The following is a 24909-nucleotide window of genomic DNA, read 5'->3' as shown; positions in this document are numbered from 1 at the left end:
GGTTATTACGCACATCGCAAACCGAATCTGTCTAAACCTTGTGTTGCTTGCACTTTCGAGTTCCTGGTCTCGGCAACACCCTGCCTACAAATCTACTACCTTAGGTTATCCCTAGGTAGGCTTGCCGGTAAAATACCGATAATATGTTCACTGCTTAGATCTACTCACGTGGAGTCCATCAAAATTGAATTTTCTATTTTATAATTTACTATAATTTTTCAAAGATTCAACCAAAATAAATATAAAGAAAAAAGAGAAAAACCACATAGAGAAAACTGAGAGAAAACCGCCTGGGAGGTCACATATCCGGTATCATGAGCCTGAAAAATCCAATCGGACAGTTTTATTATTTAGGGAGAAAATACGGACTCGGCTCGAAGTCCAGGAAGATACACGGAACTTTTTCCTTAAAAATATGGTCTGTGGCCCATAGGCTCCAGGCCATTGCTGTTCTCCATGGTTGCGACAATTCTCGGCCCATGAATGTATTGGAGCGGACGTCATGATATTTTTTGATCAGCAGCAGCTGAGCAGACTCTGCTTCCTCTAGTTCTCCACTTGTACCACACCAACGGGTGCTAACAGCAACGCTTCTCTGTATCAAAGAGGGCTCTGACTGAGTTTCGATAAAAAAGAGAGGGTTTGGCATGATTCTTACGGCTCGTTTGGTTGGGGGTAATTGATGCGAGGAAATGGGAATTTAGAAGTATGAGATTAAAATTCTATTATTTGTTTCGTGTGAAAAGGTGTTCACTGGGAGTAGGGAAAGAAAGTTTAGAGAGTTAATTCCCACCGATCTCTTCCCATGGGAGGGATGGGAATTGGGAGGGAATTCTACTTTAAGATGAAAACAAATAATCTTAACCGTTTATCATAATTTATGATTAATTTCCCACGTCAAAACCCACGTACCAAACAGAGGGTATGAATTCCCTCTCCAACTCCCTCATTTAATTCCATCCACGAATCAAACAAGGGATTGAGACTAAAAAACAAACTAAATAAACTCCCAAGTGAATTCCCTCCATCAAGTCCCACAATTTCTACCATTTCTATACCTCTTTCTATTCAGTTGCTAAACGCATTAGGACAAATTGGTTCCAAATTTGTGGAGATGCGTCGACCCAAACCCTATTCATTCATAGTCAGCTGTGTAGATACTGCTTATGTCCCAACGTCGCATTTGCATCTCCCGACTGAAATCTCCGATAGAGTTTTTTTTTTATGGAACAGGAGGGGGAGTCCCCCTACCGAGTATATTAATAAGGAAGCGGTTACAAAAAATTACAAAGATTTAGCTGTTGCTAAAGTTTTCTAGCCATATTGACAGAATTTTGGCCATGTTATGCCAAAATGCATTCCATTGGCTGCTCACAAGAGGTTTTTTATGGTGCACGATACCCACAGTCATAAAAAGTTCCTGGATCGAGTAACGTGGAACGTGGTACGTTGTTTTAGAGTGATTTTAATACTATTGGAAAAAAAATGTACCCGTGTTCCCGGCATGGGAATGACGTTCCCGGAATGAGGAACATGGCACTGTACCACGTTCCGGTGACTGACGATACCACCACTTAGTGGTATATAGTGTAGTTCATCGACCGACTTAGACTTTACGAGTGCTAAGTAATAACCTTGTCTTCCAATGGGCTGGATTTTGGAGGCTCACGCAGCAGCAAAATACTCCCGAACAAAAGGGTGATCCATCAACTGAGCTGCAGTGCTGCGAGATCTTGGGTCACGTCGCAAGCACTGCCTCAAGAATTCTTTCCCTTCCTCCGAAAGACCCTCTGGGATTTCAGGTGTATCATCAGAGTTTGCAGCCCTAAACATTCCTGCTATCTGAAAGACAGGGTTGGAGAAGATCGACTCAGCATCATCCATTACGGTTATCTTTTAAATACACCTGCTAACTGAAAGCATACCGGATTATGGCATGGTTCCCCGTGTCTACAATGTTCATGCCAAGGATGTTCTCCCGTTGCCATTTCAATAACAGTACATCCCAAACTCCAGATGTCCACCAATAGATTGTAACCGCTTCCACTGAATTTACTCTTTATAACCTGCACAATGATGAGAGAATTTTATTCAGGAACATCCAGTAGGTTATGACAAATAAGGGAATAAAGTTTACAGTTGACAAACAGCTCACTTCAGGAGCCATCCAGAATGAAGTCCCTTTGTCAGAGTGTATTGCAGCCTCATAAGATATCTGTTTCAACATAAGTAACGAAATGTACGTGTTTGAAAAAGAAATCAAAATATTCTAATAAACGAAAAAAAATAGTATTTAAACAATAAGATATCAAAACAAGGACCAAATTCTGTGGCTCTGCATGTTCTTTCTAATGGTGACCACCAAAAGAAACACAAACTTATTATAAGTATATATTCCTCAATGTTTCGGTTTTTAAGCTAGATCCTTCGTCTGGGCATGCACAACAAAGCGCGGGCAAAGGATGAGTAGGTGAAATGACAATTCTATGGAAAAGCGCTGCAGTCCTGTGCTCCTGTGTTTAAGTCTTCCATAAAAGAAAACTACAATGATCCTACAACCGAGCTGTTAATTAACTTAGCTGCATTCATGTAGTACTCTTTTTCGAAAGCACAAAGCACTACTCATTGTAATCTCTTCAAGGATTCACCAGCTAAACTGCACTTTAGGATAATGGAAAGCTACAAACCAGGAGAGAAAGGGATGGAAAGAAAAAACTGCATACTTTCTTAGCCAAGCCAAAGTCAGCAAGTTTGACTTCACCATTAGGGCCCACAAGTATGTTTCCTCCTTTTATATCTCTGCAAAGAAAAGTACTAGTATGAAGTGATTATTGCATTTTGTACTAAATATGGAATAAGCAAACAGTTTTATACAATGCATATTACAACCTGTGGGCAATTTCCATGGCATGCAAGTAGGCAAGACCAGAGAGAATCTGCGCAGTGCAATGGCGAATCGTATTTTCTTTAAAAGGGCCATCTTTAAGTAACTTATGGATTGAACCCTTAGGCATATATTCCATATAAATTGAAAGAATGCCATCAGTCTGTACAGAAACATGCACAATTAGAAAGCCCAAGCAGGTCAACAACTGTATAATGTAACTCCAAAACAATTGATAACTGAACAGTAAAGTAAAATCAGAAAACTAACTCTTCATGAAGGATAATGCAAAATAAGCACAACCAAAATGCGAGTCAAGAACAACAGAATTTTTTAATCAAACATAGAGGCACCACTTACCCCTCTTTGTTACATGCATGCCCTCCGTACTACCAAAAGATGCTGCACTATCACAATATTCTACTTATATCTGTAACTTTCAAGTGGAAATAATATCATTGCTAAATGCTAATACCCTCCAAATTGTTGAATCAAAATCCAGCATTAATCACAATGTGCAGTTATGTGCTTTGGAGGGCAGGATTTTGCCGCTCCACATTTATATAATACCAGCTATATAATTTTTATGGCTTCATAATTAACTGTTAACAATGTGCCCAACACATAAATGGCCTTACCAGACCACAAAATGGATCCTATTAAACCGTATACACTGAACAAATTGCATGATAGGGAAAAACAGGTACAGGAACTACATGGCTGCACAGAGACAAATGCAATGCATTCACTTATGAAATTGAACTTACCAGATTACTTCCATAGTATTGCACAATGTTTGGGTGTGAAAATTGATTAAGAATATTTATTTCCTGTCAATACAAAAAAAAATCATGTTGATCAGTCAGTCAAACAAGAGATACAAATATTGTGATATTCATTAAACGCCGGCTACTAAGCCAACTAAAATGGATAACAAATACCCAATATAATTTTTCGATCTGTTCCTTTGAGTCTGGATCAGGTATTCGTATTTCCTTTATCGCACAAAAGAACCCACGTTCCCTGCATTACGAACTGAAAAAGTTATGCATGTTTCTAAACTTGGTTCCAAGGACAAGTAATACATACCAACAATATGGTAACTTGAAGGATGATTAATCGAACGGACGTGCGTTCAGAGGACATTCCTTTAATCCATGAGGACTTTTTCGATGAAGGAAAGCAACAAGCCAATGATACACATGTAGCCATTACAAAGAAATAAAAGATGCAGAAAGATTAACATGCAGTATGCACAAAGCAAAACTGAATGTCAACATAAGACTAACAGTCCTGACAGTGAAATTTGGCTGCACTTACCACTACTCATTCATCATGAATAGAGAGGCTCTAGAATCTAGAAACAGGCCGATGTACATCCACAAATAGGCGAAGAATATAAAGAACTAAAGCTTCTCAAAAGCCAAAAGCACCCATAAGCGTAAGAATTACATGCATACTTAAACTTCATTGCCAGCTCCCTAAGCCCATGCAAAAATATGAACATTTATGTGCACCACCGTATATATCATCTGGTGTATAAGCTTGGAATGTGGCTCTAATAAATCAATTTCCACACAGGGGCACTATTTTTTTTTATGGTAGGAAAACAGAAGGGATCATGCTGTACCTGTAAGAAGCGAGGTAAACCTGTCCAAATGAACCACTCCCTATCCATTTCTCTTTCTTCCACTGTGACCAACGAACCAAAGATGGATGCTCAGCCACATAATAGTGTGCGGACAAAAGGTATATGGACCCGGATATGAACAGGATAGTAGACAGAAACATCCACATATTGCCTGAAGACATGGGTTTCAGCAGCATGATTACATGCGAATTCTGAGAGCATGGCATACTCGGTAAATCATGACACAAGATGATTAAGTATTAGACTATTACTACATAATTACCGACTCCTTTGAGACGATCAAAATGAAGCATCGCGGTGGAAGGGCACATAAGAAGAATGGAGATGACGGATGCGAGACGGACATCCCTTGGTCGCTTGCTCTTCGTCCGGAACTGATAAGCAGCAACAGAAAATAAGCACAAAACAGAAGATTCACGAGACGACGAGACTAGCGCTAAAGCGACCACTACGCGAGCTGAATCCGGCGCGCAAGCTTACCCCGCTCCAGATCCCGCAGCAGGATCCGTGGCGGGTGTTGGAGTGGTGATTAGAGGGAAAATCTTCTTCGAGGGCGAACCCCCTAGGTACCAACGTCAGTCATGGTGCCAGAATGATAGGAGGAAGAAGGAAGAAGGTGGAGCTGACCTTAAGGGAGAAGAAGATGCGCGACACCACCGCCGCCGCCGCCATCGCCACATCCATTCCCGACAATCAACGTATCCCCTTTCTTCCTCGCTCCCTCTGTCCTCGCTTCACTGCTTCAGGACTTCGTCGGCTTGGTTCAGCTTCAGGACCTCGTCGCTCCCTCCATTTTCTTAACTTTGACACGGTCCTCCTATCGGTGGCGGCATTGTATCCGCTGCGCATGGTCAGAAAGTGCTCAAATGCGCACATTGCTATCCCGCCGTCCAACTCCCATCCAAAGGTGCGAGCCGTTTTTTCGTTTTAGCCCTCCCGCACACAGGGACCGAACCAAAACTCTGGGGCTTCTCGTCTGCGGTCATTCGTTGCTCAGATGCGCACATTAAAACTCACGCGTCCATCTCTCATCCAAGGGTGGGTTACGTTTTTTTATCTTCCCCCTCCCGCACATAGGACTTGGGTGTATAGTTCATTTTATTCTCCAATCGATAGCCCCCAATCGGACGAGGAGGGCAGGCAGCCGGGCGAGCACGTGCGGCGCGGCGGCGGGCCAGGCTCGGCGCGGCGGCGGGCCAGCACGCGCGGCGTGGCGGCGGGCCAGGCTCGGCGCGGCGGCGGGCCAGCACGCGCGGCGGCGGGCCAGCTCGGCGCGGCAGCGGGCCAGCTTGACTTACATTGTCATTTTAGTTCCTGACTATTTGTTTCTAAACTTGAAACTTGAAAGCTTGGTTCCTATTGTACTGCAAGTTAAAGGTTCTGTTGGTACAACATTAACGGAATCCGTTGATCTGGTCTGATCCAGTTCTTTGATATTTTACTGATTTGAACTGAATCAGCACGTCGTGGTCTTTATGGGACTTATCCATTCTTGTTAGATACCTGAAAATTTCTTCACTGGTCTTAAACGAGTCACATATAATAGCATTCCATTTCAATTCCTTCTCGAAATCTGCAGGGTTTTGCAGGTTTTAGAATTTTCCTGTAGCCAATCCTCACATTTATCTGCATTTGGCCGTCTTGATGAAGAGTAAAACATGATATCAAAAGTATTATTTTAGCTGTTCTGCCTTTCATTGGCAAATGGAGTTCCAGCAACTCAAGAATCTGTACTTTTTCAAGGTGAAATTTCTGCAACTTGATCTGGATAAGAAAAGGAATTAGCTTGCAGAGATTCTGCCTGGTGTAATTCTGTACTGTGCAGTACTGCATCTTGCATTGCAGCTAGTAGGCTATACTACTAATTTACAAAACAACTAAAGCAATCAAGTAAAGAACCTGTTACAGAATGCCAGCCTGCTGGGTGCTGGCTGTGTGTTACAGGACAACTATGCAAATTAACAGCTTATAAATAACAAAGGTTACAATATTAACAGCTTATAATTTACATGCCCAAAAGGATTCTTATAATTCTGGTAATGTGAATTAACACAATACCATGACTTACTAAAGCTTTGGAGCATAGCTAGGTACCCTCAGTTCCCAAAATCCTCCTGTCCTATTACCCTAGCAACGCTGTCAAAACACTATTTTCATTCTTGCACAAAATGCAGCAACCTTCTGAGCTAGTGGATCCTGTTTGACATTCTTCCGCTTCCATGGATTGGGTAATTCTTTAGCTTTCTTGATTCTTTTACAACCTCCCTTGGACCGAACATTAGTTGGTGGATGTATCTCTATTTTTTCTGGAATTTGGCATCCAATGAAACCCTCGTACTCTTATTGTCTAGTTTGAACTATGTTAGGTATAATGGAACCAAGAGAAGCTTCTATGTTCATCACACTTGAAACTAAAAAATCCATACCTTCTTTTGAACTCTTCGCGTGTTGAATCAAATCTTCCACTTTATTTCGCACCGTGGCTATCTTTTTTCTTTTCTCCAATTCATCAACATCTATGGGCTTCTCATCCAAAAGGTTGCCTTTCTCATCGTACACGTGATCTCTAAAAGAACAAGTACATAATAAGCTTTAGAATGGTAGTAAAATAATATGACGATATGAAAAGAATAATGTTTTTACCTTTTGCATCCTTTTGATTGCTTTAGTTGTTTTGTAAATTAGTAGTATAGCCTACTAGCTGCAATGCAAGATGCAGTACTGCACAGTACAGAATTACACCAGGCAGAATCTCTGAAAGCCAATTCCTTTTCTTATCCAGATCAAGTTGCAGAAATTTCACCTTGAAAAAGTACAGATTCTTGAGTTGCTGGAACTCCATTTGCCAATGAAAGGCAGAACAGCTAAAATAATACTTTTGACATCATGTTTTACTCTTCATCAAGACGGCCAAATGCAGATAAATGTGAGGATTGGCTACAGGAAAATTCTAAAACCTGCAAAACCCTGCAGATTTCGAGAAGGAATTGAAATGGAATGCGATTATATGTGACTCGTTTAAGACCAGTGAAGAAATTTTCAGGTATCTGACAAGAATGGATAAGTCCCATAAAGACCACGGCGTGCTGATTCAGTTCAAATCAGTAAAATATCAAAGAACTGGATCAGACCAGATCAACGGATTCCGTTAATGTTGTACCAACAGAACTTTTAACTTGCAGTACAATAGGAACCAAGCTTTCAAGTTTCAAGTTTAGAAACAAATAGTCAGGAACTAAAATGACAATGTAAGTCAAGCTGGCACGCCGCCGCGCGTGCTGGCTCGCCGCCGTGCGTGCTCGCCCGGCTGCCTGCCCTCCTCGTCCGATTGGGGGCTATCGATTGGGGAATAAAATGAACTATACACCCAAGTCCTATGTGCGGGAGGGGGAAGATAAAAAAACGTAACCCACCCTTGGATGAGAGATGGACGCGTGAGTTTTAATGTGCGCATCTGAGCAACGAACGACCGTGCGTAGCGGATACACTGCCATCGGTGGCACGCCACGGGAGTAGATGTTTGAACTTTTATCAACTCGCAGGGTTAGATGTTTGAACTTTTATCAATTCCCAGGGTATCATAAGGTACGGTCAGTGCGCTGCATCCTCGCAAAGTAACTTGGCCCCGAAAAAAATACAACTCAAATTTAATCAAATTTATATAAAAAATTACTAACATTTATATCTCTAGATAGATAATAAAAATATATTACATGATTAATCTAATAATACTTATTTTCTAATATAAATTTTAATATTATTCTTTATAAATTTGACTAAATTTGAAATTGTTTGACTCAACAGAAAATGAAAGTTGTATTGAGGGGGTACGCTCTAGAAAAAAAGAAAAAAATAAAAAATCCTAGAAATTCTAAAAAAACAGAAACGTCCGTCCATCTGGTGAACTCTAATCAGTCATTGGATGCATCATGTTTCTAGAAAATAACCGCTGCTATTATGAAGAAAAAAAAGATGGTATAAAGTAACCCCTAAATTTATATCTAAATTAACTACATATGTCATTTAAAAAAGCTTAAGCTAACCTCCTAATATTCATCTAAATCATCCGCCTACGGTATTGTAAAACCCCTAAGTTTGCAGATAATTGCAGACTTCTGTCAATATTAAAAATGACTTAAATAACCCCTAAATCTGCATCTGAATTGCCCATATAAATAACCCTAATCTGAATTAACCATGTTTCCATTCATTGATCCACATAAATATCCTGTAGTCTAAATTCCATTTCAAAGGCTAAGCACCAATCTTACAATTCTGCTACACTAACAGAGCTGAGCCTGTACTCCAGTGTCAAAACACAATGCTTCATACAATGCGATGCAATCTAGACACATTTGCAGGCTACAAAACTTTTCAAAGCAGCTGTTCTCAAGCCAGCTCTCTCCGTGCATTCCAAAAGTTCACGCACAGGGAGTTCAGCTCCACAGAATATCATGCGATTTGGTTAAGCTGAATATATCTGTGCTTTGCAGGTAAGGATCTTCAATGATCACGACGAGCCGACGGGAATCAGCTTGATGGTGGCGGCAATGGGCATCCCAACCAGGCCGAGGAACACGCTGGCGAGCCACTGGTGCAAGTTGAGGGGTGTCGTGTTGGCGAACTCGCCCAGGAACTGCACCATGATGAATTGGAAGATGACCGTACTGGTGAGGACAGCCATGAAGATGTAGTTCCTCGTCATGCCCTTGAGCACGTTGATCTTTTCCATCTCCCTCGAGCTTATCTCATTAAACACCTGGAGCAGCATATATCAAATCAGAATAGAATAGAAAGTGCCTAAAAGAATGTTGATGTTATGTTCCACAAAATTAATTGTACTGACTTCTCCTGCTTTGTTCTTTTAGCTAAGTGTGTTAGGTCAATGAATTCTACTCAGAGTTCTGACAGCCAATTTTTTTTCCAGTAACAACAATATTGCAGGAAAAAAGAATGAAATTGACTTGGTGTGATGCATAGAAAAGGTCGTGATGAATTTACTAATACTACAAAATGAGAAATGTAGAACTGCTTCTAGCGCAAGCTAAGGTGATGATGCCAGCAGTGACATTGCTACTGAGAAGATAGATCACAAGTAGAAAATAAGTTATTTGCAGCAGTAGTCATACCTGGCAGAAGACGAATGAGTTGAAAATTATTGTGTTTAGCACCACATCGGTATCAGAGCCTTCAAGCCCAAAAGCGTTTTTCCCTTGTGTCTGGAGATACCACATAACAAAAAATTGGTAGAAAGACATTCCCAAAATGTTCCTCCACATCACATTTGTAATGAATTTCCCTGTCCTTCCTACAGGCTCTCTCTTCATCAGGTCATTATTAGGTGGTTCTGTGGCCAGTGCAAGAGCGCCAAGGGTGTCCATGATCATGTTGACCCAAAGAAGCTGAACAGCTGTCAGTGGTGCATTTCCTGGCATTACAAGTACATATCATTAGACACATCTGAACTCTGAAGTTAACAGAATAGCAGGGCCAGGAGCCCAGGAGGCATACCTGTAAAGCAAGCTGAGGAGAAGTTAACTAGTAGTGCCACAACATTGACAGTCAGTTGAAACTGCACAAACTTTTGAATATTGATGTAAACAGAGCGTCCCCACTTCGCCACAGTTACTATTGTAGAGAAGTTGTCATCCAGAATTATGACATCAGCACTCTCTTTTGCCACCTGAAAAGGCTTATATTAGATCCACTGGATGAAACAAGAAAGACCAGCAGGGTGTGATATCCTAGCAACACCAAGGTCCAGCGAGGATGAATAAAATCCTACATGCATATACTGCATAAAGCAGAAAAAAAAGACCCCATGGCATATCTGCTACTTAATGAATATGACTTGTTTGATATGGTCTCCTTAATGATTAAGCATTCGCACCTCAGTCCCCGCGATGCCCATTGCGAGTCCAATATCTGCTTCATGCAATGCAGGAGCATCATTTGTGCCATCACCAGTAACAGCAACAACATCGTTGAATGTTGTGCGCAAATGCTTTACAAGTGTATGCTTGTCGAGTGGTGATGATCGGGCCATTACCTTCAATGCACAGAATCAGCAGTAGGTGAGACTTGTTGATAGATTGTCAAAGTGTTTGGAAGTTAATAAGATATCATGTAGATAACAAACCTGGATTTTTGGAACCAGCTTAAGGAGTTCATCTAGGCTTTTCTCTCTGAATTCTGGTCCTTCAATAGCTATGCCATCTTCAGTAAGTATACCGCATTCACGAGCAATCGCCTTTGCTGTATTTATGTTATCTCCTGTGACCATTCTCACCATAATTCCAGCAGCCCGGCAAGTAGCAACAGACTCCTTCACACCTGGACGGACAGGATCTTTGATACCTACGATTCCAATGCATGTGTACCCCTGTAATGGTATATGATCTACGATGGAAAAACCTTCTTCCATTTCCCTATAAGCAAGGCACAATGTCCTAAGAGCTTCACCAGCAAAACTATCAATAATACCATTGAGCTTGTCAGCGGTTGTTTTATCCAGAGGATGAACACTACCTGTATCATCTATGAACTTATCACAGGCAGCCAAGACTATTTCTGAAGCACCTTTACAGTGTGCACGGCATCCTCCTCCAGGAAGCTCAAGAATAACACTCATCCTCTTTTTTGTTGAATTAAAAGGTTCCACTTTCACAATCTTAGTTTCATCACGTTTTGCCTTAAAATCTCCACCTAGTGCCAATGCAAACTCCAATAAAGCTGTCTCTGTAGGGGTACCCAGGATCTGATATTTCCCATCCTGGTTAAATACAACCTCACCACCTGTATTGTTAAATATAGACTCCAGAAGAGTTTTGACAACAATCTCTGGGAGTTCAGAACATAACTTGGATGCGTTCTGAGGACCGTTAACTTCCTTGATATTTCCACAGATGCAGGCCTTAACAACAGTCATATGATTGGTTGTCAGCGTTCCTGTCTTGTCACTGCAGATGGTAGTAGCTGAGCCCATAGTTTCACATGCAGCCAAGTGACGAACCAGTGACTTGTCAATCATCATTTTCTTCATGGCAAATGCAAGGCTCAGTGTGACTGCTAATGGCAACCCCTCAGGAACAGCAACAACAACAATGGTAACTGCAATAGCGAAATGCTCCAGCAACTCCAGTGCTTCATCTCCTGACCAGCTTAAAAGCAGCCCCTCATGGTATTTCTTGCTGAATAGCCCTTGGGATAGGACGATGAAAGTTATAACAGAAAAAAATAGTCCAATCTGGCCAATAATAGTAGCAACTCCATTAAGTTTGACCTGCAGTGGGGTTTCATCATCCCCACCTTCACTTAGAGTGGCCATCAGTTTTCCCCATTGAGTGCGCATGCCCACTGTTGTGACCAGCATCTTGCAAGACCCATCTTGTACTTTGGTCCCCGACAGAAGAAAAGGATTATCTTCATTTACAGCAACAGGTTCACTCTCACCAGTTAGGCTGGATTCATTAATCAATAGAGAGAATCCAGAAATGAAGAGCCCATCTGCAGGGACCTGATCTCCAATTGCTAAATGGACAACATCTCCAGGAAGAAGATCATATATTGACAATCTCTGCCTAAATCCATTCCTTGTAACTTGGACTTGGATTTTCTTTTTCTCCTTGTCCAGGTCCTTGAACTGCAGCGACTGCCGATAGTCACTTGTCGCAGTCACGAACACGACCAAGAGGATACTTGCAACAATTCCAAGACCATCATGAGCACCTTTTGGCCACCCTTCCATCGCAATGCCAACAACCAGAGATACGAACGCGCAGACAGCAAGAATTATCAGAGTAGTATCTTGAAGCGCTTCCCACACAAACACCCAGAAACTGCGGACCTCACTTTCCGTGAACTTGTTTATCCCATATATGTCTTGCCTGCGCTTAATGCTGTCCTCATCTGTACTAAGCCCATCTGTTTTCGATGTTGAGAGCTTTTCAGCAATTCCATCAACTCCACCATGGATGATCAACTTTTTACTGTCATGGCCCTCGACAATGGAGCCCAGCTCATCGGCGCAGATCTGAAACCCAGCAGCCTTGACTTCCTCAGGGACGACATACTCGCTCCGAAGAGAGAGACCTGAACATTCAGAAATATGGTTTTAGGCGCTCTGTGTTAGAAAAATAAAAGACCTGGAGTAAAAATTCCAAAAGCATGGCGAATCCAGGTCGTGTTGCCTGTTGGTACACAATTACCCTGTATAAACTGCAGCGCAGCCTTGGAGACGAGCACAGCAACACGCAGCTTCTCCTGCGATACACCAGCAGTGTGAGCTTGAGTACGCCTTTAAAGCATTGCAGAAGAGAAGCTAGTGCTATTAGGGGTAGGGGGGGGGGGATGGGGAGGCAGCAAGGCCAGAACTGACTCGGATCGCAAGCTTCACCGCCGAAATCCAGAACAGGAGGGCAAAGCAATGAATGTTGCTGCACTGTTTCCGGATTAGCTAGCAAAGTCATGGAACGAGGTTTAATGTTAGGCTCTGTTTGGATCCACCCAACTAAAGTTTAGTCCCCCCATTTTAGTCCCTTTTTAATCCCTAGGGAGCCAAATACAGGGACTAAAAGAGGGAAGGTTTTAGTCCATTAGTCCCTAAGGGATGGCTAAAGCGGACTTAGGCTAGGTTTGGTTACTACAGGGTTTATTATAAACCCCGTCACATCGGATGTTTGGATGCTAATTAGGAGTATTAAACATAGATTAATGACAAAACAAATTCCATAACCCCTAGGCTTTTTTGCGAGACGAATCTATTAAGCCTAATTAGTCCATGATTAGTCCATGTGATGCTATAGTAAACATGTGCTAATCATGAATTAAGTAGGCTTAATAGATTCGTCTCGCGAATAAGCCCTAGACTTATGCAGTTAGTTTTATAATTAGCTTATGTTTAGTCTTTCTAATTGGTATCAAAATATTCGATGTGACAGGGCTTATTAAGCACCTGGAATCCAAACAGCCCCTGAAAGCCCCCTCTCTCTCATTGTGCAGCTACATTAATGACTTTTAGTCCCTCCATCCAAACAGGGTAGGAACTAAAGTTTAGTCCAGGAACTAAACTTTAGTCTAGGGACTAAAGGATCCAAACAGGCCTTATGGTTCTAGTAAGCTTAGAGTGGAGCTGATAGTGGCCGGTTGCAACAGCCCACTGAAAATGCGCTATATAACCAATTGGTGAAGCAAGGCTGGATTACCCCAACTAGCAGCACTAAAACAGAGCAAATCCAAAGAAGCTAAGGTATGTTGTAGCAGCACTGTGAAAATGGAGCAAGAATCAACTACAGTCCCCCGTAGCTGGACAACAATCATCCTCAATTTTCAGCCGCGTTTAGCTCCTCACGGCTGATCCCGCACAGAAGTCAAAAGCCCCCCAGAAATGCTCATCAACAGACGGCCAAAAACAGTGCTAGTTTTCAGTTAGAAAAAAAAAAGAACTCATCCCCATCCGTGTACCCTGGAGAATCGTGACCACTGCCACACACTGGCGGAGTGGCTGTGTAGAGCTCGCTGAATCCAGGACGGCGAAGCAAAACGATAACGATCCGCCACTAGGCGCGGTGTCTAGATCCCGCGGGCGGAGCGCCGCGGCGGCGGATCCCGGCGGAACTAAGCGGCGGCGGAGGTGGCTGAAGAGCTGAAGAAAAGAGGGAGGGAGGGAAGCAGAAAGAATCGGGGAGGAAGAGACGCACGTGGTTGGCGTGCTTGATGGCCTCCGCCTCGCCGCGCTTCTCGAGGTTGGCGGTGAAGCGGAAGCGGCGCTTGGGATTCTTGACGACGCTGCAGAGGCGGCGCCACCGGCGGAGCGCCTCCTCGGAGGAGTTCTTGGGCTGCACGCCCCCGAACCGCTCCTCCAGGTAGCTCTCCATCCCGCCGCTGCCCCCTCCTGCCCTGCCCGCCCGTCCCCTCCGCTACCCACAGCAACCTGCTCCGGGCCCTCTCCCTCCCTCGGCCTCGGGGTCAGCCGGCCAAGCACCAATCAGGCGCGCGCGCGCATGGGGCCGGGGCTGACTCTCGCGGCTGCCGGTCCGGTCGGTGACGAGGTCTGTGGCGGCGGTTCCCGCGAGCCGCGACCGCGGGGGGAGCAGGAAGGAGCGCGGAAATTGCAGGAAGACGACGACACCGGAGGAGGGTGGCAGGGAAGGCGAGGAGGGCGACCAGTAGCGCGTCCGCTGGAGCCTCGGTGACGTCACCTCGTCGTTTTGGTGCGAGGGTCAAGCGGAGCAAAAGCAGCCGAGGGCCCGAGACCAGGTAGTGAGTGTGTGTACCTGCTCATGACGGCTCCTCCTGCTAACCTGCTCGGCCCGGCCTTCACTGCTGAGCACGACTTTTCGAGTTCGAGCTGGTGGGCCCAGGACCGGCCTGGTGTGACAGTGCCACAGTGCTCTTGGTAAACATCTTTCAGCGATGTGTTGGACATGTCAGGTGTCCCAGTGATTTGGTACCTAATTTTTGTTCATTCAAAACGTAATGTTGGCACGAGAAGAATAACCGGGAAGGAAAAGATAGCATCCCCAAGAGAATCGACAAAAGTAGGCAACTTTTCCCGCGCCATTGTGCGCCTATTCTGAAAGCCGCGGCGAAAAGAAGCTACCACACATTTTCGCTTCCGGAACCAGGAGGTAAAGAGTCCTAATCTTTTATTTCGCTTGAATTCAAAATTATCAAATTCAAATTTTGTCGAGAATTTCTTTAAATTCGTACCAGCGAGCGAGGCTCGGATTCAGATCAGACGGCAGGGCTTTTAATTTGATCCATCATCCTAACGAAAGAGCTGGATCGTCTCCGGTGTCGTCTTCCCCGTCGCCGCTCACTCACGCCCGATCAAACGCTTATAATAAACAAAAAATTAAATCCATGTCAACCAACTGCTCTACGCTGACGGTGTTTGTTTTTGCTAGCCTCGAGGCCTGTCGCGGTCGCATCGCACGCGTTTTGGGCACATGCCGGCCATGTGAGCCTCGACGCCACCAATCATGCGTGCCAAGTGCCACGCTTTTGTAGGGCTCATCATTCGACCAATCGTATATATTTTCTGGTACGACCGATCCACCATCACTTGGTTGACGTTCTTGTTTGGCTTTCCATGTTTTATGGTGCCACGTTTTGTTCTTCAAAAACTTTAACCATAAAAAAGAAAAAAAGAAAAAGCTGTCTCAGGCATATCTAATTTGATCACCACTAGGTTTTGTTCCCCGTCAATGGGGGACTGGGTAGATTTTTGGGAGCCTGGGCAATTTTAGGGTATGTTTGGGAGGATCCCTCTTGATTCAACGTTACCTCTTTCTATACCTCGAAAAAAAAAGCTTCACTTATTTTACGCAAACGAGACACTGTAATATGAAGCCGTTTTATATAGAACTACTAAGTGCAGATTATGCTTACCTTTATATATATATATATATGGACTAATTACATGGACCTAACGGACTGAAACATAGATGAACCTGGGTGGAGCGCTAGGGTCACTAAGCCCTAGGTCCACCACTGTTTCAAGCCGAGTTGAGTTCGACAATTCGTCTGCATTTTGAGGAGGTGTTTAGTTTGAGGAATGGGGTGATGCTCACTTTTCATTTGGTTTGTGGGATGAAATTGATTGATCCATCACCACCTCATCACCCAGAAGACATGGTTACCTTAATTACAAAGAATGGATCCATGGGATCAACTCATAATGGACTACTTCCTCTAGAATGAGGAGATTACTCAAACCAAACACCACAAAACTGCTAGGCGTTCTTCCTCAGTCACAAAATGTTCTAAGCCGATTCCCTCTTAATGAAAAACATGCCGACACAATCATGAAATGATTCAATAGGAACGACTACCTTTACCCCAGATTTTACATGGAAGTCGTTGGGTATATCTTAGATATTTACTGAATCTCTAACAAACTTAGATTCCGCATCGCCGCCCTTTGAATGGCGAGAGCTTTACACGCCATTCTCATGTTAATGGCCAAGGCAAAAAGGTTATCATCGAAAAGGTGAGGGAAACGTTCCGGAGAAAGTACAAAAAGTATGAAAAGGGCCAAGAAAAGTGTTCCCCCTTGATCACTGAGACGATGGATGGAACAACAGGGAGTAGGAAAAGACAGAGCCGGCTGGGTGGTATCTGATCTGGATCCTGCGTTTGCTAGCCTCAAACATCGCAGAATGTATGCTGCAAACATGGGTGCGTGTGGCCTGCGATGCATTCAGCAATTCGAGATCGTGCACACACCAACAAAAGGCGCAAGGTCATTGTAGCTGCCCTCTTGTTTAGATCAATCTAAACTCAATTGCAAGAACCTGTTTCTGTCTGGATACAGATGATATGAAGAACTGATGCATGTCTTCTTGCAGGAAAAAAAAGATTTTTTTTGTCCCAGATTAGACCACTAGATGCACGGTTCGGACTGATGCTTGTGAAGTTAAAACGAGCAGATAACAGTTCAAACTTCAGCCCGTCTGAATGATTCTGTTCTTCAGTTTCCACAGCTGCGGTTTGCAGGTACAGCACAGATCCGGACCTCTGCATCAGAGCTGAAAATTTGCAGAATACAACAACAGCTGCACGTGGCAGCGCACGTGCGCGTCGCCAAGATTCACGTGCACCACATGCGGAGCACTGACATGGTGACACGCCCAGACACTCAGATCCCATCTCCAGTTTCCTCAACATACACGGCCATATTTCAGAACTAATTGTACTGCTCTGCATCGATTGAACACAGATAAGAGGAATCATCACAGCAAGACATCTCGCCACGGTTACATTAGTTCTTCCCACAGACCAAAACTAACCCGATCTTTGCACGATACACTGGCAAAGACGGTCCATCTAGTCAGCGATACACTCGCAAAGACGGTCCATCTAGTCAGAATCTGATGATAGGTCCATCTCAGGGTAAAATGGGCGCAGCATCTTCGCCAGGTGCTCGCCCATGTCCTCGACCTCCTCCTTCCCGAAGCCCCAGTCCCGGAGGACCTGGGAGCCCAGCCCGCCCCTGGACATCCCAAGCTTCTGAAGACTTGCTGATCGCCTCTCGATGAAGGGCACTACGGCGTTGCTCGATCTCAGACGTGCAGCCATTGGAATTGAGACGACGTCGAGTGAGCCCTTTGGCCTGGTTCCTTCTGGGAGGTCATTGCTGAGGATTTCCCCGTGTTGGCCTATGCTGCTGCTGAAAATCGATGGGAATGGGACTGGGACTGGGAGGGGGCATGGTGATACTGAGAGATGAGAGAACTTTGGTTTTGTCTCCCTGCCTTCCAAAGCTGAACAGACAAAGTCCTTCACTTGTGATATGGAAGCCCTTTGCCCACCTGTGTTGACAAAATGTAGGTTAACGATTTTACTTCTACATACAAAAATTCGCCAAAAGTCTGCTAACGAAGTAGTATTTTCCAAAACAAAATCTAGCAGAATAATAGAGACTACAAATAAAACTGATTATAAGGAATAAGACCTGAACCCAGAGCTCCATGGAACACCAACGATTCAACAGTATAAGGATCTTCATCCTCATCACTGATTTCAGGGGTCAAAGCGCGCAAGCTCCTCTGTATGGTCCTCAGACCTTTTCTATCTGGAAAACAGGAGCTTGCAGTCAGCAAACGAAATCAGTTTTTCCGTTCAAACTTGATCAAACAAGTCATCTATTATGTACCTGTCAAAGAAGGGGCAGGCATTGCTACGTCCAGAGCAGTGACCATGTTCTGCCTACCTTGATCAGATAATATGTGCACAAGCTCACCAATATCAAGGTTACCAGATGAATGTGCTGAATCTGAGGCTGGGCCGGCATGTTGTAGCCTAAATGGAACAGATAGTGAATGTATTGCTGCAGCACAGATGGCACTAGAGTGGAAGTATTTCTCATCCTTTATAGAAAGCAAAGGTGACAAGTAACCTGCAAAAGCAAGGTTAAAAGGAAACTATTAGCTGCACAAATATGAACAAGTCTTGACAATGATTGAAAATAATACTGTATAAATAAAGTGATAAAAATAGTAATAGTCATGCTAATAAATCTGCTTTACAATGGAATGTGAATTGTATTCACCAATAGTAGGTGCATGTGAGTTAATTAATTAAGTAAAAGGCTACAACCATTGACTTCTTACTTGGCTCATGATCAATGAACAAGAAATTGCTTATTTAGTAGAATTATAAAAATATGCAAATTTACACATGCTATATGGAAAAAGGGATAACAGAAACACATAACTGAACATGGAAATCTATGTAAAAGATTATAAGCAAATGGAAGCATACTTAGCGAAGGTAGTCCCATTGGTACCATCAGATTGCAAGAGGATGAAAGTTTTGAAAATGACACAGCATCATGCAAAGATCTTATGACGGTTTCACGTTGATTTCTGGAAGACCCATGGGAGACTGGATCCCTCACACAATATAGCAATACAGGAGTATTTGTGTAATCATCAGCAATGTTCTCCAAATATTGTGCAGCTACACTGGAAAAACCTCCTGAATCATCCACAATAAACTGGATACCCTGCAGTAAATCAAGATAAACAATTTAAAAGATCAAGACCTCAAAACAGAGGCAAGATGGGAAGTTCTAATAAATTCACTAACTGCATAAGTGAACATAGCCCATAGTACAAGACTAACTGCAGATAGAGTGTTTATTGATAGTTTGCTGTAATAAAAAAAGACAGGACCTGAATGTGGTCACATTCTTCAACAAAGAACCTGAGCCTCTCATTCAACTCTTCCATTTGAGACCATTCTGAAACCACCTCCCTTGCAGCCCCATAGTTATCGAACTTGTCAAAGTCTGTCCATGATCCATACAACTCACACAAGCTCTGAGGGTGATACTGAACTTTCGAATAATCAGTCCAAAATTTGACTCCGTTCTCTAGACTTTCAACCAGATCCTTATCCTCGACACTTTTCTTGGCATTGTTTCGGTCATTGCTAGAACTTGTGTTCTGTTCTTCTTCAGATAAACTTTGCAGAAACAAGTTCCGCTCATGAGGTTTTGCTACTGATTTAGTTACATTTCCAGACCTGCAACAATTGGGATCAGCTCATCACAAGATTCAATGATCCTGTCATATCATGGTCCAGACTTGTGCTCCCTCATCACTCAATAAACAGTATAAATACATCTTATCACGTGAATAGTACAAAGCAACATTTTCAATGGTAGGCAATTATAAGCCAAAAGCTGGCGATGTTCCAGGAAAAAGGTAAGCAGATAACAATTTTCAGAGTGGCTGAATGAGTGTATGCAATGCAACATTACAAACTCCAGAATGCTTGTACTAAGAGGCTAAAACTGGTTCATCGTTCCTTCCGGACGAAATAATTTCCTACAATTTTATGAACAGCGGAAATTGTCTATTTAACAGGAATATAACAAGCTAGACATACACATGCAAAGCTTTAGTCTGCAACTAGTGCAATTTTAGCCCCATCGCACAAGCAACCAAAGGCATACAAAACGAATTGCCCATTTATCGTTTGCTCATAAACGCCAAACACCAGAGACCGATGATGCATGTTGGATTTAGTAGTTAGAACATATAAGTTTGAGGATAGAACATCACTTGCCATGTGAGGACGTTAGGCTGATCAGCAGCAGCACTACTCGAACCCAGAGTACCGGAGGAACTCAAAGAGCCAAGAGACCCTGCAGATATCATCAGCACGTGGTTTACATTACTAGAAACAAAATAGTATGCATGACGAGAAACAAAGTAATATTCGGCATGAACAGACGCAAAGTGAAAGAAGAAAACGGTCGGTCAAGTACCTCGAGAACCGACTGATACCAGACGGGGGCAGTAGGTGGCCACACCCTGAAGAAACCGAGCAGCGTCAGTAGAGGAATCACGAGAAGCATACTGAATACTGACCACTACCAATACAAGCGGGCGAGCGCCTCCACCTGGTGCGTCTCGCCGGCGCGGTACAGGACGTCCATGTCCAGCGCGGCGGTCCTGAAGACCGGGTCGGCGCCGGGGTCGTCGGCGAGCCCGAGCAGCTCATCCTGCGGAGCGGGAGGAGGTGAGCAGGAGGGGAGCAGAAGAGTCTAGGGAACCGCGAGGGAGAGGCACCGGAGGCGAGTCGAATCGGTCACCTGGAAGTTCCAGAAGTGGGAGCCGACGAAGTTCGCGAAGCCTCCGACCTGCACCGTCACCACCTCCCTCATCCCTCCCCTCGTGCTGCGGAGGCCTCAGCGGAGGGTTCCGTATGCCCCGGCGTGGGTTGGGATTTCTGGGGCTCACCGTGCCCCCGGCGTCGTCGGCGGCGGCGGCGGTTTCGGGGAGACAAACTGACAAGGAGTGGGGGGTTGAGGATTGGCCGATCCAACGGCTGCTGTGCTGATCAGAGATCGGACGGCTAGGAATTTACGTGGATTCAAGCGAAGAGGGTCAAAATTAGTCAGACCTGCAGCCCTTGACTTTGACTCGCAAATAGGCAAACCAGTGCTATAGTCAAATTAGCATTCTGAACATGCGAACTTTCGAAGATTCGTGCTTTTCGCAGCATAGTCAAATTTACATATATATATATATATATATATATATATATATATAGCGGGTTTTTTTAGAGACCGTGTCTACGTATTATGAATTATTTACCGTACACTAAATAATTGTAAATTGGTCTGATTATTTCATATAGGCAGATAAATTAAATTTGAATCGTTTGGTTTGATAGGAATCATAAAACAACATAAACCCACTGTGATGGGAGAGAATACAGTTAGTTGAGAAACCGTGATGTGAATCAAATTTACAGTATATTCCAAAATATTTCTGTCAAGTTGACAACCAAGCAAAACGCATTCCGGATTTACTATTGCATACTGAAAACACAGTTACTCTCAAAAAAGAGAGAGAGATGATGCAACTTTATTCCTAAAAAAAAATCTTAAGCTTCGTCGCAGTGCCGTGAACGGTGAGGCCACTGCACCCTGAAGAAGCGAAGAGAATCAACAAGGGTGAGCTGATGAACCCTAACCAGCAGCGTCCGGGCCACCGGCCGGTTCCCTGCCTGAAATAAAACCGTACGGCCTGCACGGCGGATCACGAATCCGATCTCATCATTCCCATCAGGTACCACACCGCCGATCCGTATGAGAGATACGCGAGAACCAAATCGAGATCGATCGGCACAAGAGCATCTCGAAGCATGCCTTCAGTTCTCCATTTTCACAGGGAGACTCAAAACACCATCAGGAGGACTAGTCTGACCGGATGAATGAATCTGCATCAGATTGTGAAGAACAGGCGAGATCGACAGATGGATAGCTCATAACTCCAAGTCAGGCAACAAGGCCAGCAATCCTCCTAAACTCGATCGGCCTCTCGACCACCATTCGATTCAACCTGAAGATTTGTGCAATGTAATGTAACAGCATCTCATTCTCATCTCATATCGCACACCTACAAACAACACTCGACAAATCACTCGCATCAGTTCATCTGCAAAAAGAAAGAATCCTCTCAACGACTGTACACAAAATGCCTCTCATCTGCAGTGTTTGTGTTTGTGGTTTCCATCATCTCATCATACGCTGCATCCATCTTCTTCTTCTTCTATACTGCTGCGTTCCAAGGAAGGATCAAGCAAGATTTTTCAGGACGACGAGGCCTTCGTCCCGTGCTGCGCCCCGAAGCCGTAGCTCTCGGACCCGCCGCCCTCCGCCTCGTCGCCGTCGCAGCTGTCCCCGGCGGTCGCCGACATGGCCCGGCTCGACACCGTCAGCTGCAGGGGCCCCTGCGGAGACCCCGACTGCGACGTGCTGTGCTGCGACGTCGTGTACTGCTGCTCCGGCGCGGGCCACGGGCACGCCGCCGCGGCCGACACCTGGAGGTCGCAGCCGTCCGACGACGACGCGCGCCGCGTGTGCAGCCGGTACTTCTGCAGGTGGCTCTTCACCTCGTCATTCGTCAGCCCGTCCACCTTCATCAGCTCCCTGATCTGCTTCGGCGTGGCAACTGCCGCGACACCAATTAAAGCAACCCAATTCAGCACGGCGAATCAAGAGCTCGATTTCTTAGCAATCGCACAGACAACAAAAATCCTCGGCGATCCTCCCTCACCTTGCGCGCCGCCAAGCCGCTGGAGCGCGGCGACGAACCGGCGGTGTAGCTCGGGCGACCAGCACCGCCGGGCCTTCCTCTGCTGCGCCTGCTGCTGCTGCTGCTGCTGGCGCTGGCGCAGGCGCTGCGCCGCGGCGCCCCCGTCCGTGACGGCGCTGCTGGTGGCGCTCGGGGCGGCCGGGCAGGCGGCGTCGATCGCCGGGGACGATAGGGTCAGGTCCGGGACCGGCAGCGCCGCGGGCTTCTCCGCCGCGTCGTCCGGTGATCTCCCCAGCGTCGGCAGGCCGCTCCGTGGCAGGAACGCGTCCGACACCTGGTGGTTTGGAATTTGCCAAAGCAGGTGAGATAACATGTGGTGTGTACAGCTCTTGTAAGAACATCATGTATATGGAGTACAATTCTACATCAGCTAGACAATCTGATTAATGGATGAACGAAAGAGATTAGATTAGGCATCGTGTAAGAACAAATGAGCTAAAAAGATCCCAGACAAACCCATTTTGGGTTTCTGCTACTGTAATTTCTCTCTCTCTCTCTCTCTCTGAAAGAAACAAAGATTCTTTCCTTTTTTTCTACTAGCTGTACTACCATAAAATTCACCACTTTTTACTGAACAGAAAGATTCCTCTTATTTTTGTTTACACTACCACATGTCCTCCACATAAATTTGCAATCTCGGTTGAAGCAAATTCGCTCAAGTGGCAGTGTTCTTTGTTCCAAAAAAAAAAAACTTTCTTCAAGTTTACGCAAGAATGATTACGAATTGAAACCCAAACTATGCAAGCACATAATTTCTTGAGCAAAATCACGTTCCGCAGAAAATAAAGGAGCTGCCATCGTCTCCTCTGTGTCTGTTCCGTTCCCTACCTTGCGCGAGGGCTTGGCGGCGGCGCCGCCATTGGCGGTGGCCGTGCTGCTGGCGTCGTGGCTCCCGCAGCTCCAGAGCTGCGCGGAGCTCATCCAGCTCCGCTTGTCGTTGGCGTCGGCCTCCGCCTTGACGGTTCCCCCCTCCGGCGCCGCCTTCCGCTTCGCCGCCGCCGGAGCGGCCGCCACCGGCGCGAAGAGCTCCGGCGTGGGGGCCGGGGCCGGGGCCGGGGCCGGGCGGCGGTGCTGCGCGAGCTCCTCCTTGAGCCACTCGATCACTGCACGCAAGAACAGAGCAGGCTGAGCCAAAGCTGCGATCCCCCCCCCCTCGCGGTTGACGAGCCCGCGCGGCTACGTACCGTCGGCGACGAGGTGGACGCTGATGGGGAGCTCCCGGCGGAAGACCTCCATCTTGGCCTTCTCGGCCTCGAGGCTCCGCACGCAGTCCTCGAAGCGCGCGGCGCGCTCGGCGGCGGTGGCGGAGCGCGGCGCGGCCGCGCGGAGCGAGTCCGTGACCGCCCGCGCCGCCAGCGCGCGCAGGTGGTGGTGGTGGTGGTCCTCCTTCCGCGCCATCATCGCCTCCGGTGCCGCTGATGCAGCCTCCGTGTCGTCGGTTCCGGCCACGACGGGGAAGGCGCTCGCTGTTGGCGTGGTGTTGCTGTTGTTGGGAGAGCCTCGGTCAGTCGGTTTATACTGGAAGGAGGAAGAGGAAGAGGAAGAGGAAGAAGAAGATCCCTTCCTGGCCCGTGGTTCAGCCGGAGGGCAGAAGGGTCATTTGGGGGTGGAAATGAGCCGGAACCGGACGAAGATGTGTGCGCAGGGCAGGGGCAGGAAGGTAATTGCGTGGGTGGGAGGGGGAGAAAAGATGCCGCTGCTGCTGCTGCGCTGGAGGGGCGAGAGAATGCAGAGGCGTTTCGTCGCGTAACAGCGAAGAGGCGTCCAGAGACCGCTTCCCCTGCCGGCTGCGGTGCCCCGACTCCGGCCTGGGAATCACTCTCTTTCTTCCCCCTCTCTTTACGGTTAGGCCCCTTGGCCTTCCAACAATTCGGGCTAGCCCACTTCCAACTCAGGATGCACCTGAAAGATGCCGGTAGCGCAACCCTCTTTAGGTCATTAGGTGTGGGATTATTACGGCGAAGTACTAGTGTGGATCAACCCGCTTTGACTCGGTTTTTAGTTAACATGCCACCGGGAAGGTCGCGATGAGAGAGGTATGTGGGGTAACGCGTGAGGCGCTGATGATCAGTTGGATGGTGAAGTGGTGGGAGGCAAAGCGAATTACCCTTGCTAAGTGGAGTCAAACATTTACAAATTGATTGAATAATAATAGTGTCTTTTTTTCTGATGAGGAATGCTCGAGACAGATCTTTTATGGTCTTTCTTTGGACCATGTCCATTTTTGCGATTGTGTATCCCTAAAAGTAATTTGTGCC

The 24909-nt window shown here is 45.6% G+C and overlaps 4 protein-coding genes across 7 annotated transcripts; all 4 read right to left on the bottom strand.

The window, feature by feature from the left end:
* Nucleotides 1-1274: 1274 nt before the first annotated feature.
* LOC112886386 (mitogen-activated protein kinase kinase kinase 3-like) lies at nt 1275-5367 on the bottom strand. 4 transcript variants are annotated; one of them, XM_025952280.1, is made up of 11 exons: nt 5163-5356; nt 5016-5097; nt 4798-4909; nt 4515-4686; nt 3826-3907; nt 3652-3714; nt 2890-3047; nt 2724-2799; nt 2138-2215; nt 1926-2066; nt 1275-1842 (listed from the first exon to the last, which is right to left on the bottom strand). In XM_025952280.1, exons 1-11 carry the CDS (start codon nt 5213-5215, stop codon nt 1666-1668), a joined length of 1194 nt encoding a protein of 397 aa, XP_025808065.1. In that variant the 5' UTR covers nt 5216-5356; the 3' UTR covers nt 1275-1665. The 4 variants fall into 4 exon arrangements, with proteins under 4 accessions (XP_025808065.1, XP_025808066.1, XP_025808068.1 ...); XM_025952281.1 differs by having other exon boundaries at nt 2156-2215; nt 5163-5352; XM_025952283.1 differs by lacking the exon at nt 5016-5097 and having other exon boundaries at nt 4787-4909; nt 5163-5367.
* Nucleotides 5368-8707: 3340 nt separating this feature from the next.
* Nucleotides 8708-14410, bottom strand: LOC112884917 (calcium-transporting ATPase 10, plasma membrane-type). The gene is made up of 7 exons (XM_025950550.1): nt 14234-14410; nt 12743-12797; nt 10675-12626; nt 10426-10584; nt 10047-10218; nt 9665-9963; nt 8708-9294 (listed from the first exon to the last, which is right to left on the bottom strand). The coding sequence occupies exons 1-7, from the start codon at nt 14408-14410 to the stop codon at nt 9046-9048; spliced, it is 3063 nt and encodes a 1020-aa protein (XP_025806335.1). The 3' UTR covers nt 8708-9045.
* Nucleotides 14411-17257: 2847 nt separating this feature from the next.
* LOC112887666 (protein misato homolog 1) lies at nt 17258-20889 on the bottom strand. The gene is made up of 9 exons (XM_025953909.1): nt 20641-20889; nt 20449-20550; nt 20314-20359; nt 20112-20190; nt 19214-19565; nt 18801-19044; nt 18193-18435; nt 17992-18111; nt 17258-17848 (listed from the first exon to the last, which is right to left on the bottom strand). The coding sequence occupies exons 1-9, from the start codon at nt 20710-20712 to the stop codon at nt 17397-17399; spliced, it is 1710 nt and encodes a 569-aa protein (XP_025809694.1). The 5' UTR covers nt 20713-20889; the 3' UTR covers nt 17258-17396.
* Nucleotides 20890-21786: 897 nt separating this feature from the next.
* Nucleotides 21787-24384, bottom strand: LOC112887755 (transcription factor NIGTH1-like). Its single transcript, XM_025954016.1, has 4 exons — nt 23836-24384; nt 23480-23754; nt 22613-22925; nt 21787-22507 (listed from the first exon to the last, which is right to left on the bottom strand). The coding sequence occupies exons 1-4, from the start codon at nt 24050-24052 to the stop codon at nt 22146-22148; spliced, it is 1167 nt and encodes a 388-aa protein (XP_025809801.1). The 5' UTR covers nt 24053-24384; the 3' UTR covers nt 21787-22145.
* Between the last annotated feature and the right edge of the window lie 525 nt (nt 24385-24909).

This window comes from Panicum hallii, chromosome 3 (assembly GCF_002211085.1).
Source record: "Panicum hallii strain FIL2 chromosome 3, PHallii_v3.1, whole genome shotgun sequence".
Classification (NCBI taxonomy): domain Eukaryota; kingdom Viridiplantae; phylum Streptophyta; class Magnoliopsida; order Poales; family Poaceae; genus Panicum; species Panicum hallii.
The sequence above is the reverse complement of the archived record's forward strand: the minus strand, read 5'-3'. Positions and strand labels throughout refer to the sequence as shown.